At 31.3% G+C, this 12,357-nt stretch overlaps 1 protein-coding gene across 1 annotated transcript; it reads right to left on the reverse strand.

Annotated features, from left to right (window-relative positions):
• Positions 1 to 4,749: 4,749 nt before the first annotated feature.
• Positions 4,750 to 6,508, reverse strand: LOC107018543 (chaperone protein dnaJ 49-like). The gene is made up of 2 exons (XM_015219051.2): positions 6,207 to 6,508; positions 4,750 to 6,119 (listed from the first exon to the last, which is right to left on the reverse strand). The coding sequence occupies exon 2, from the start codon at positions 6,117 to 6,119 to the stop codon at positions 5,100 to 5,102; it is 1,020 nt and encodes a 339-aa protein (XP_015074537.1). The 5' UTR covers positions 6,207 to 6,508; the 3' UTR covers positions 4,750 to 5,099.
• Positions 6,509 to 12,357: the final 5,849 nt, after the last annotated feature.

The following is a 12,357-nucleotide window of genomic DNA, read 5'->3' on the forward strand; positions in this document are numbered from 1 at the left end:
AAAAAATATGTGTACTCTTTTTCCTTCACTAGGATTTTTCCCACATGATTTTTTCCTAGTAAGGTTTTAACGAGGCACATTATATATGGACATTCAAGGGGGAAAGTTTTTTAAAATATTATAGTGTGGATATCCACTACACCAAGAATTTACTCACCCATTATCTCCATTACTTTCTTCCATTATGATGATAACCATAACCTCCATAACCTCCAACTTTATAACCATTACTCGTTTAGCCTTTCACTTTCATAATCTCCTCCATTATATTCATGTTAATGTCATGTTTATGACTAACCTTTTGTATGCCTCAATGCTACACTATAAATAGAGGCATAAAAGTTCATATTGTATAGACTTGAAGATTGGGTGAATATTTGAATAAGAAAAACTCTCATCTCTTGTCTACCTATTTCTATTGCTATCATCTTTTATATTTCTTGTCTTATTTTACTTTAGCTTTACAACAAAGTATTTATGTTTACTAAATTTTATAAGTGGATATTATGCGTACTTTAAGGATTGAAAATTGATTGAAGTATCGTATATGATCTCACTTTGACAAAGTTCATCCTTTTAATTTTTTTCTTTTTTCCTTCTCATTCATCTCTTCTAAATATTTTTGGTGAAATGGTAAAAAATGACCTTAAACTATGTGAAAAGAACAAAAATGTCCTTCGTTTATAGTTTGGCTCAAAAATGCCTTCATCATCAATACTTTGGCTCAAAAATGTCCTTAAACTATGCGAAATGAACAAAAATGCCCTCCGAGTAGTTTGGTCCAAAAATGTTCTTGCTATCAATACTTTGGTCAAAAAATGCTCTTATTGTTATTTGATGGATCAAAAAAGTTTGTTTTTCAAATAAATATATTATTATTATTTTCTTTTTGACACATTTTTTTCAATTAATATTTTCTAAAAAAAATTACCAAATGTTTATCTTACTTTAAATCAAAAGAAAATAAAAAATAAAAATATTTTTTATTTTATCATCAATATTATTTTTTATCGTTATATAAATATAAATTAATGATAGATATAATATGATCTTATGTATATGGCACATATTATCTATCGAAAGGGTACATGAAATTATTCTATTTTAATTGAAAAAATGAGATTAAGAAAAATAAAAAGAATTTCTACATTTTTATTTGTTAAAGTGATTATAGAAGAAAGAAAACAAGAATAGTATTTCGTAATAATATTTTAATTAGGAAGAACATGTGTTTAAAAAGAAAAAATAATATATATATATATATATATATATGTATGTATGTATGTATTCGGAAAAAGGGTATTTTTGACCCATTTTGTAACTATAGGGGCATTTATAGATCAAAGTATTGACTACAAAGGCATTTTTGAGTCAAACTATAAATGAAGGACATTTTTATTCCTTTCACATAGTTTAAGGGCATTTTTTACCCTTTTCCCTATGTTTGATTTATGGCTATTTACAACAAGCTTAATTTGAAAAATATAAAAGCAAACATACCATAAATAAATATAATATTTGCTGCTACAAAATATATGTCTATTAACATAAATTTGTTGGCTTTCATGTCTCAAGTCATTGCTGAGCATTTGAGTTATATATGTTGCACCCATTTTTAATTTTTTCATGTTCAAGAATATATCTTTAACATGAGTCTACAGTTCAACATTTTGATCAACTTGTACTTTCATAATGCAATAATTATATATACATATTCATGAAAAAGTCATAAAATTGCATTGATGAAACATTTATAAGGGTCTTCAAGCAGCAGTTTCATGAAGAATGAATTTCTAAGAGGGTCAACAATATTATTTTGCTGTTGTTTCAAATTTATTTTTATCCTTCTATAAATTTTGTTAGAGTAACACAATAACAATAACAAAAAGTGTTGAATGTTTGGCCTTAGACAAGTCGATTCTCTAAAAAAATTATTTATGTTGTTATGGTGTATATTTGTAATGGTTTTCTAATCATTGAATTAACACATTCTATATTTTACATGTACAAAAAAATAAAAAAAGAAGTGATGCTTCATTGCTACATAAAAATATCACTCAATTTTAACAAGACAATTGTATTAGCAAACATATATTATGATAAATTATGTAAAATACAAAAATAATTAGATATCAAGATATTTTTAATCATTCATTATATATTTATAATTCTTGAGATATGTGAGAATGTGAAATCATTAAATTTCTGTTGAGATGTCCTTAAAACCTTCTAAAATTTACTTTTTTCTTTTTTCTTATAATAGTCTATTATTGGAAAGATTGTTCTAAAGCTTAGAAAGATTATGTATACTTGCGCGAAGTGCATGCAAAATTACCTAGTTTAACATAGGCTTAAGTCATCAGCGGCCCCTTAAAGTTGTCTGCATAATTCACTTAGACACTTCAACTAATACTAGTACCAATTAAACACTTTTACCTATATAATAATCATTTCTATTAGACACTTTTTGATAATCAACAAAAAATGTGAAGAATGTGTGATACACTTGCGGTGACGTGGCAAAATGACTAATTAAAAAATAACATTTGGCATTGGGCCCGAAAATTATAAAAAAACATACATTTAATATTTAATTTAAAAAAAAAATAAAAAATGAAAATGTCAACCTATTCTACCCCACCTTACCCTACCCCACCCCAACCCCCATTCATCTTCATCTTCTTCCCCAAAACACATTCTTTTTCAAATTACAAAATCTTATTCTTTTCAAATAACTTCAAGATTAATTTTTTTTCATACTAAGAGTGAAGAAGAAATAAAATTTTGTTGGCGGTTATTCAACTCTACATCGATGACAAAATGAAATTGATATCTCCAAAATTATTTCTTTCAAATTTTTTATATCATTTTTGATAAATTTAATGACCACATATGAATTCGAGTAAAAAATTTTGTTCGAAAATTGTGATAAATAAATATTGGCTAACTATTTTTATACGTAAAAATCATTTATCTTTTTTCATCTTCTTCATAGTTGTTCCTTGTTTTTATGAGATTTGAAATAAATCATACGAAGACTTTCTTTCAAATCTGAATCTTTATAGTTGATTTTCATTTATCTTCATATTTAAAAGATATAATTTTTTTGTATATAAAAAAAAATAGTGTTGGAGCTAAAATGAAGAAAGTTTGTAAACTAAATTATGAAGAAGATGATAGATATGGAGTGAGGTGTTTTCTTTTTTGAAAAAAGTGTAAATAAAGAAGAAAATATTTTTTAAGTTAATATAATGCCAAGTGTCAATAAAAGAAGAAAAAATGTAAAAAAAAATAATAAAAAAGACACTATTTTAAGTCTTTTCACGCGCTTCAGGGAAGTGCAATACACATTTTTTGCCATATCAGCATTTTGTGTCTAATAGGTACATGTTTTGAACAATTTAGGTGTTCAATAGGTACAAGTCTCAGTTAAGGTGTCTAAGTAAATTATGCGGACAACTTTGAGGTGCGGTATATGACTTAAGTCTTTAATATATAAATATATTTTATAACATTTTTAAAATACAAATATAACCTAGATCCTAGACCTATGGTGATTGGACGTACCCGGTACCTCTAAGCCTTTTCCCTTCAATTAGATTTAAATCAATTAGATTTAAAAATAAAAAAAATAATATCATAAATCCCCTGCCAAACAATCTAATTGAAAGTTTTAGCTAAAACAATACGGCAACAAGTTCTACATTCTTACCCCACAGAGTAACCAGATGATCTTACTCACTGGCCAAAACCCCATGTCATTAGCAGACTTAGGAGATCCATTTCACATTGTGTTCATTTAATAAGAAATCTTTCTACTAATACTTCACCTGTTCACCAACAGAAGAGAGGGGAACATTTTACTGAGCACCAATATAAATCAATGGTCCTACTTGACTCAGAAATTGCTCAAATAGCTCATTATGTATGTGGTAAATGGATATTCTGGGCTTTGTCTAAGCTTGTCACAAACTTAACTGCCTACTTGCTTGCTACTGGTGAACATAACCTCCTTAACATGCACCGCTACAACCACACAGTGCCTAAGAACCACGATGTATGCTAGCCAGTAAGAATTTATGAACGAATACATGTTTATGGGATTTTGTAAATTACTACATCAAGAAAGAAGGAAAGAAATGAAAAGAAAAAAATCCTGCTTGTTAAATTTTAATACAAGAAAAGGCTGAACTCAACAAATCTTCCAAGGACGGGAGGAACATTAAGGTCACAAAATCAATCCAATATTCCACAAAACCAATGCCATTGTCAAGTAATTACCACAACATTGAGATCAAACAGCTTGAATTATCTAACAGAAAACAGTGTTGTATCGCTCATCGACTTAACCTTGCCCAAATTCATATATAAAACAATCTAGTGAGTAATGCAACCTTAAATCTGTTAACTACTTTTTTTTTTATGAAGGACGTTTCATTGGAAGGCATCAAGAAGATGCTAGGCAAAAAAATACAGAGGGTCTACTCCTGTAGAAGAATTTACTGAATAACTAAAGAGCAGATGGTCCAAAAAAAGATCAACAGTGGTTACATGAGCCTGATTGAAACAGCTATATAAGAGAACTAAACAGTTGAATTTAAGAATGTGGTTAGGAATTGAAATCCCATCAAAACATCTACGATTCCTTTCATTCCAGATGCACCAAAAGATAGCTTATAGACAATATATAAAAAAATTCAAAATGAATTGAGCTAGTTGTCCGTAAAGATATGACATTCATTCCTGAACTTGAATAACTCAACCTTCAATCATATTTATTTATCCAATTAAAAGAAGAAGTGGATCTCCAATCATGATTGTAGCAGTAATTTAATACAACAATCGAAGCTCCTGTGGTCTGAAAGATGAATTACTATCCAGTAGAGTTCAGAACAGAATATGACATATATGTTCTGCATTTAATACAGAAATTATCAAACAATACAAACAAGATTGGCAAGTTCACTAAGTTATCTATGAATATATAGGATTTAAATAAAGGGACCAAACTGCATATGATTGTCAATCTAAAATCCAAAACTAAATTTATTTTGGGAGTAAGATATCACAAGGAGGAAACTGCACCCTTTCACAGTAAATCAAGCTGCAGCTTGGAACTGCTTTAATGTATCACAATTTGGTGTTTGTCGTTGATAACCCCAATGAAGCTGTTGTCGCTCAAGCCTGCAGTTGTGAGATAGAATTGAGAAATAATCATTGTCGATTTTTTCTTCAAGGGCTGAACGCATTGGGGTATTAACAGGATACTCCTGTTCAAATTTCCCAGACTTGACATAGTAGTTGACACCCCTTTGTGTAGCCAGGCGAAGATCATATGGATAAGACCTCGAAAATAAATAAACTGGGTCTGATGAAGGTAGAAAGTTGACCAACAAGATCAATATGACAGGCAACAATTGAATCAAAGTCTTGAATAAGGACTTTGATCCCTGATTTCCTCCCATTCCCATTCCAGTGCCAAAGCTAAAATGAGTAGTTGTTGCCGGATTCATACCGCCAAAGAAGAAATTCCTAAATATCTCATCAGCATCAACGTCATCACTAAATCGAAATCCAGTAGCATGATGATGTGTAGTAGGACGTCTCGTATAAACAGGCTCCTCAGAGCCAACAGAGTCATATGTTCTCCTTCTCTCCGCATCACTCAAACACTGAAACGCCTTAGACACCATCTTAAACGCCTCTTCCGCCCCCGGAGCCTTGTTCTTATCAGGATGAACTTTTAAAGATAACTTCCTATAAGATTTCCTCACATCCTCAACACTAGATCCTTTCTCCAACCCTAAGATATCGTAATAATCCTTCTTCCTCTTGATCTCCCTAACAATTGTAACTTGTTCCTCCGTATACAAAGAAACTCTCCGACGAGTACAACTACTTCCCGACTTAGAGGGTATAGATGAGCTAGAAGGAGAGCTGGATACACTACTTTTAGATTGAAAAGCATCAGCTTGTGACAATAAATCATCAATTTCAAGCGATGGATCTAATCGACGTGCTTTATTCAAGAATTTCAACGCCCGTTCTCGATTTCCAGATTCAATCGAAGTTTGTGCGATTTTTAAGCATTTCAAAGCCTCATCTTTGTTACCATCCATCTCCAAAATCACAAACAAAATATAAATATCAATTCATGAAGCAAATTGAATGAAAAAGCGAACAGTATGAGAGAAAAACGAACTTACTGTAAAATATGAGAATCCCTTTCCCCAGATCGACAGAGATTATGATGTTCCAACGGGAAAGAAAAGGGTCAATCGGTGCCTTAGAGTGGCGGTGATCGTGATGGATTCAACGCTGTGCCGCCGCAGTTGTTCGGTTGCGTTAAAACATCTTTATGAGAAATATCCTTTTTCTCAACAAATTTGTATGGTTACATTAATTTTCCTACCCTAGTGCAATGTCAAAAAAAGCTCTTCTTTCTGCTATTTAATTCCCATTTTATTTTCAACTTTCTCAAAAAAATATTTTTTAAAAAGAATAATATTGTTATTACAATAATAAAGTTAGGAGAAAAATGTTAGTGTTGACAAAGATTATAGAGAAGAGAGAGATCATTATTACTTTGGACAAAAAAATGTTTATCACATTTTGAGGAAAAAAAATCATTTATTTCATTTGTTTTAAGTTGGAGTTTATTCCTCTTGCAAGAACATAACATATTTATTCATGTCATTATTGTATAACTGATTTAGATATACCACTTTTTACAGGTAGGCAGTTATGATACGATCATTCCATTAATTAAACCACTCAATGTGAAACTCATCTAATTTTTTTAAAAAAAAAAAACAAATCAAGATCCACTTCTTTTTTTACTCAATATTAGTCAGCCCTTACCTTTTTCACTACCCCATCGACGAGCTTCTAGCTTCAGTGGACCCAAGAGCAACTAGTGATTCAATAAAACCCTTTCCCCTTTTTACAAAGTTCGAGATAAATGAATATAAATAACTCTCTATAGTCTCCTCTCCTTACCGCAAGTGGCTTTCAGCACGATAAGACTTGATCAGAATCATAGTTCAAATTTAAGTTGGTTTAGAAGGGACAATTGCGAAAGTCACCGTATGGGTCGGTCTTTTTTATTTCTCTCATATGAGAATGTGTATATGTTTGTATATGTATAAAAGATGACAAGTGACGTAATCAAAACTTGTTAGTGAAAAACTTACAAGATAACAAAAAATACAATATTACAATGGAAAATAAAATGATGAAAAAAAATCTCTTCAAGGCTGAGACGCGAATATTTCACTCTCTTTAAGGAGATTCAAGCCATTGCAACAAATGTTTTCATCGGTCCAACAGTAGTCCTCTTTGACTTGTCCCCTCCAGGATACAACATTCTTCACAAAGTATAACTCAACAACTCTTGACAAGAGTTGAGTCCAAAGCTTCACAAATCTCCCTTCAATTAATAAAAACTCTCTTTTTAGACTTATACTTTATGCACTCTATATTTTCTTGTATGTTGTGCGCATCAAATCAAATGAAGACCACCAATATTATACTACAAGAAGTCTTCCTAGCAATGAATAGAAAGATAATGGTGTAATAAATATTGAAGATAAATGGCCTAGAGGTTACATATGTTACATAGGTTACAAAGAATAATGAAGGAGTAAAGAATGAGATAATGAGAGGGGTAACTAATGTTAACAACGGACAACAAATATGCTGCCCAAGATCAATCCACCAACGTTCTCAGCAACGTTTTATTTCCTCCAAAATAATGAGCAATTAAGCCCAAAATAAAATCCACATAATGAGTGGATAACATTGTCATGTATATTACTTAAAACAATACGTAAGAAGAATTGCCACTAACGGTCACAGTGGATTTTCACATGACATATTGTACTAAATTAAATGATAAATTACCAACAATCACCCACTCATTTTAATATTAATTAAGAAAGTCTTTCAGCTAAAGGAAGACTATCAGGCGTAATGAAGGTGTGCTCTGCATTGAACCTCCACTTAGTGAAACAGTAATTTTTACTCCAGAGTCATAGTGATCCCAGACTTGAACTATGATTGCTTAAGAAAAATAAAATATCACTGCTCACACATAATAATCAAGGTGTTGTTGGTATGAGCTTTAAAACCAATACATTATGCCCATGTTCTATCCCGATTTTATGAGTGCATTTGAGAATAAGCCCGATTCTCATAGGAAGCGACCTACTTCCACACATCACATAGGTGAAATCTGTTGAGAGTGCTCCTGTAAGCTTAACACTCCACCAATACAGGCAACAGATATTCATTAAGAGTTTTATCAACTCAACCTTCATAAACTACAGTAAACAATGCACCCACATCATAGGGAAGAAATAAAAAGATAGTGTGCATTTTTCACAACAAGTCATCATATGATTAGTTTTTCCCTTTGAACCTGGTTATAGGATCTCTAGTCCCCAGGTTGAGTTTTCTCATATATGACTCAAGGATTTGTAGTCTTTAATATCATCCCCCTCGATGTGCTTCAGACTTTCTCTCTTGTTAACGCCTTAGTAAGAGGATCTGCAAGATTATCACAAGATTTGACACAATCAACATTAATGATACCACTTGTCAAATATGATCTTCTATTACTGTGTTTCCTCCTTATAGGTCTGAATTTACCGTTGTAATAGTGGTTTGAACTCTACCAATTACAGTGGTGCTATCACAATGAATTAATATAGGAGGAATTGGTTTTTCAAAATAAAGAATTTGAAACAATAGATCTCTTAACCAATTCGCTTCATTACTAGCTGAAGCTAAAGCAATTAGTTCAGCCTCCTTGGTAGAGTTAGTAATTATAGTTTGTTTTTTTGATCTCCAACAAATATCACCACCACCTAAAGTAAAAACATAACCAGTGGTAGAATAAGAATCACCTGACAAAGTGTTCCAATCTGCATCACAAAAGCCTTCAAGTACAACAGGATATCTTTTATAGAACAAACCACAATTTTTCGTTCCAATTAAATATCTCATAACTCTTGTTAAAGCATGTCAATGTTCATTACCTAGCTTGCTTGTAAACCTGTCAAGTACTCCTACTGCATATGCAATATCAGGCCTAGTGCAATCAGTCACATATCTCAAACTTTCGATTATAGTAGCATATCTCATTTGATTTATTACATCATTTTCACTTTCAATAATAAATAAATGAACACTTGAATCCAAAGGAGTAGCAACATGATTGCAATCATGAAAGTTATATTTTTTTAAATTTTTCTCAACATAATGTGACTGGTCAAGAAAAATTCCCTCACATGTTCTTGTTATTTTTATTCCAAGAAAAAACTTGTCTCACCAAGATCTTCATTATCAAAATGACTTCTAAAGACATTTTTATCTTCATCAATAACATTCATGTTAGGCAAATAATCACATGTGAATTATTTCAAAACTTATGATATATGCACTTATCACATTCATTTGTTTTAAAATCATTTTCAATCAATGTAGGAATCAAACTTTTCATGCAATTGCTTTGGTGCCTGTTTCAAGCCATATAGGGATTTAGTAAGTTTACATACTTTTCTTTCTTGGCCTGCTTCAACAAAATGTTCGGATTGATCCATATAATTTTTTTTCATTTAGGTCTCCATTTAGAAAAACAGTTTTTACATCCATTTGATGAATTTGCAAATAAAAAATTGCAGTCATAGCAATTAAAAGTCTTATGGGTGTAATTCTTGTTATCGGAGAAAAAGTATAAAAAAATTCTAGGCTTTCTAGTTGTTTAAATCCTTTTGCAACTAGTCTAAACTTATATTTATCAATAGATCCATCCGGTTTCAACTTTTTTCATAAGATTCATTTACAACCAATAGTTTTACAATCCGGTGGTAAATCAACTAACTTTAAAGTTTTACTAGAAATTAGAGATTTCATTTCATCATTTACAGCCTCTTTCCAAAAAATATAATCATGTGAAGATAATGCTTATTTCAAAGTTAGAGGGTCATCTTCAACATTAAACACATAAAAATCAGGACTAAAATCTTTTTCTACTCTAGCTCTTTTACTTCTTCTTAAGTCAAAATCATAAACTTCTTTATTTTTTAAAGTAGAATTAGAAGAACTAGTTAGTGACAAAATATTTTGTTCAATCCTTTGACCCCCACTATTTTAAAAATCAAAAGGAAATTTATTTTCATGAAAAATAGCATCACCAGATTCTATCACAATATTATCTTCAAGATTAAAAAATCTATAGGCTGTACTATTTGAAGCATAACCAAGAAAAACACAAGTAGTAACTTTCTTACCCAACTTTGTGATCTTGGGATCCATTAGCCTCAAAAAGGCTAGACAATCCCAAACTCTTGGATATCCAAAACTTGACTTGTAATCTTTCCACAATTCAAAAGGTGTCAACTTAAACTTTTTATGAGGCACACAATTAAATACATAACAAGCAGTTAAAATAGCTTCACCCCAAAAATTTAAACGCACATGTGACTCAATAAGCATGACATTAGTCAATTCAACCAAAGTTCTATTTTTCCTTTCCGCTACTCCATTAGATGAAGGAGAGTAAGGAGGAGGAGTTTCATGAATTATTCCCAATGATCTAACAAAAGAATTAAACTCATTTTATTCATATTCACAGCCTCTATCACTTCTAATACTTTTAGTTTTCTTCCAAACTGATTTTCAATCTCATGGAGATAAGTTTTGAAATTTTCAAAAGCATCACTTTTATTTTTCACCAAGTAAGCATATGTAAACTTAGAAAAATCATCAATGAAAGTGACAAATATTTATTACCTCCACGAGTTAGAATTTCACCAAGTTCACAAATATCATATGAACTAATTTTAACAAATCAGTTTTTCTTTCAACTTGAAAATGAGGACTTTTAGTGATTTTAGCTTTACTACAAGCCTCACACTTTTCAAAATTCTTTTAACCGTTGGGATTAATCCTACACTACTCATGATCTCAACATAATGATCATTAATATGACACAAATGAGCATGCCAAAAATTGATAGAAGAAAGCATATAAATAGAAGTAGTAGTTTTATTCATCTCTACATTCAACCTAAACATCCCATCACATACATACCCCTTCCTCACAAAAATACCCTTCTTCACTATTACATATTTATCAGATTCAATAATTTGTTTAAAGTCTTCTTTATTAAGAAAAAAATTAGACATCAAATTTTTTTCATAGAAGGAGTATAAAGTACATCTTTCAATGTTAATACCCTTTCAGAAGTAAAACACAATTAGACATCTCCCTTTCCAAGCACTTGAGTAGTTTGAGTATCACCAAGCATGATGGTTTTGGGCTCCTCAAAATAAGTATATTTTTTAAAACAATCTTTGTCATAACAAACATGACGGTTTGCACCAGAATCATCCCACCATCCATCAAAATTCTCAACCATGTTTATGTCGGTAATCACCGCCACAAAAGGTTCTTCAGTAACATTTTCCTGAGGGTTAGGACCACGTTTTCGGAATTTGCAAAATCGAGCAAAATGCCCACTCTTGGCACTAACAAAGCATGGTCCCTTTTCTTGAACTTGATTATTTTCACCATTATTTTTCTTGGGAGGTCTACCATTATTTTTCTTGAATTTTTTCTTCTTAAGCTATAAAGAAGTATTTCTGTGAGTTTCAAGAGTAGCATTATTCGAAGTAATATAATTTACCTTCGACGTGATGTTGTTCTCTTCTGTTTGTAAAAGTGCATCCTGACCCCTTGCTTCTTATTCCATGCGAATTTTCATTATCAAGGTTTCAAGAGAGGTTTCCTTTTATTTGTGGCGCACAGTTTTTTGAAATTCCTTCCAAGAAGGTGAAAGTTTATCTACTATGCCAGAAACAATAAGGTTATATCCAAGTTTAACATCTTCAGACCTAAGCTCTCCAACAATCATGATAAAGTCTTGAGCTTCGTCTACCACTGATTTATTGTCCATCATTTGAAAATAAAAAAATCTACTAGCTGTATATTTTCTCTCCAGCCTCTTCGGTATCATACTTACTCTGTATTGCTTTTTAAATTTTATTTGTACTAGAGTAAGTTCTATCATAGTGTCACGACCCAAAAATGGGCGTGATGGCACTCGTCTTATCCCACCAAGACAAGTCAGCCTAAAACTCAACCATTACAATAAAGTGCGGAAATAAAATATAAGTAACTTAATAAAACCCCCAAAACCTGGTAGTCACGTGTACAAGCCTCTAAAGTATTACAATTGATTCAAAAGAAAAACTCAAGTCTCAAATGAACTTGTTTCTAGAATAGAACAAGATCATAATTAAGGAGAAGAAAGTCTGCTGCGATGGAAACAGCTACCTGACAAATCTCCAAGAA

The sequence above is a fragment of the Solanum pennellii genome, chromosome 5, assembly GCF_001406875.1.
Source record: "Solanum pennellii chromosome 5, SPENNV200".
In the NCBI taxonomy this organism is placed as follows: domain Eukaryota; kingdom Viridiplantae; phylum Streptophyta; class Magnoliopsida; order Solanales; family Solanaceae; genus Solanum; species Solanum pennellii.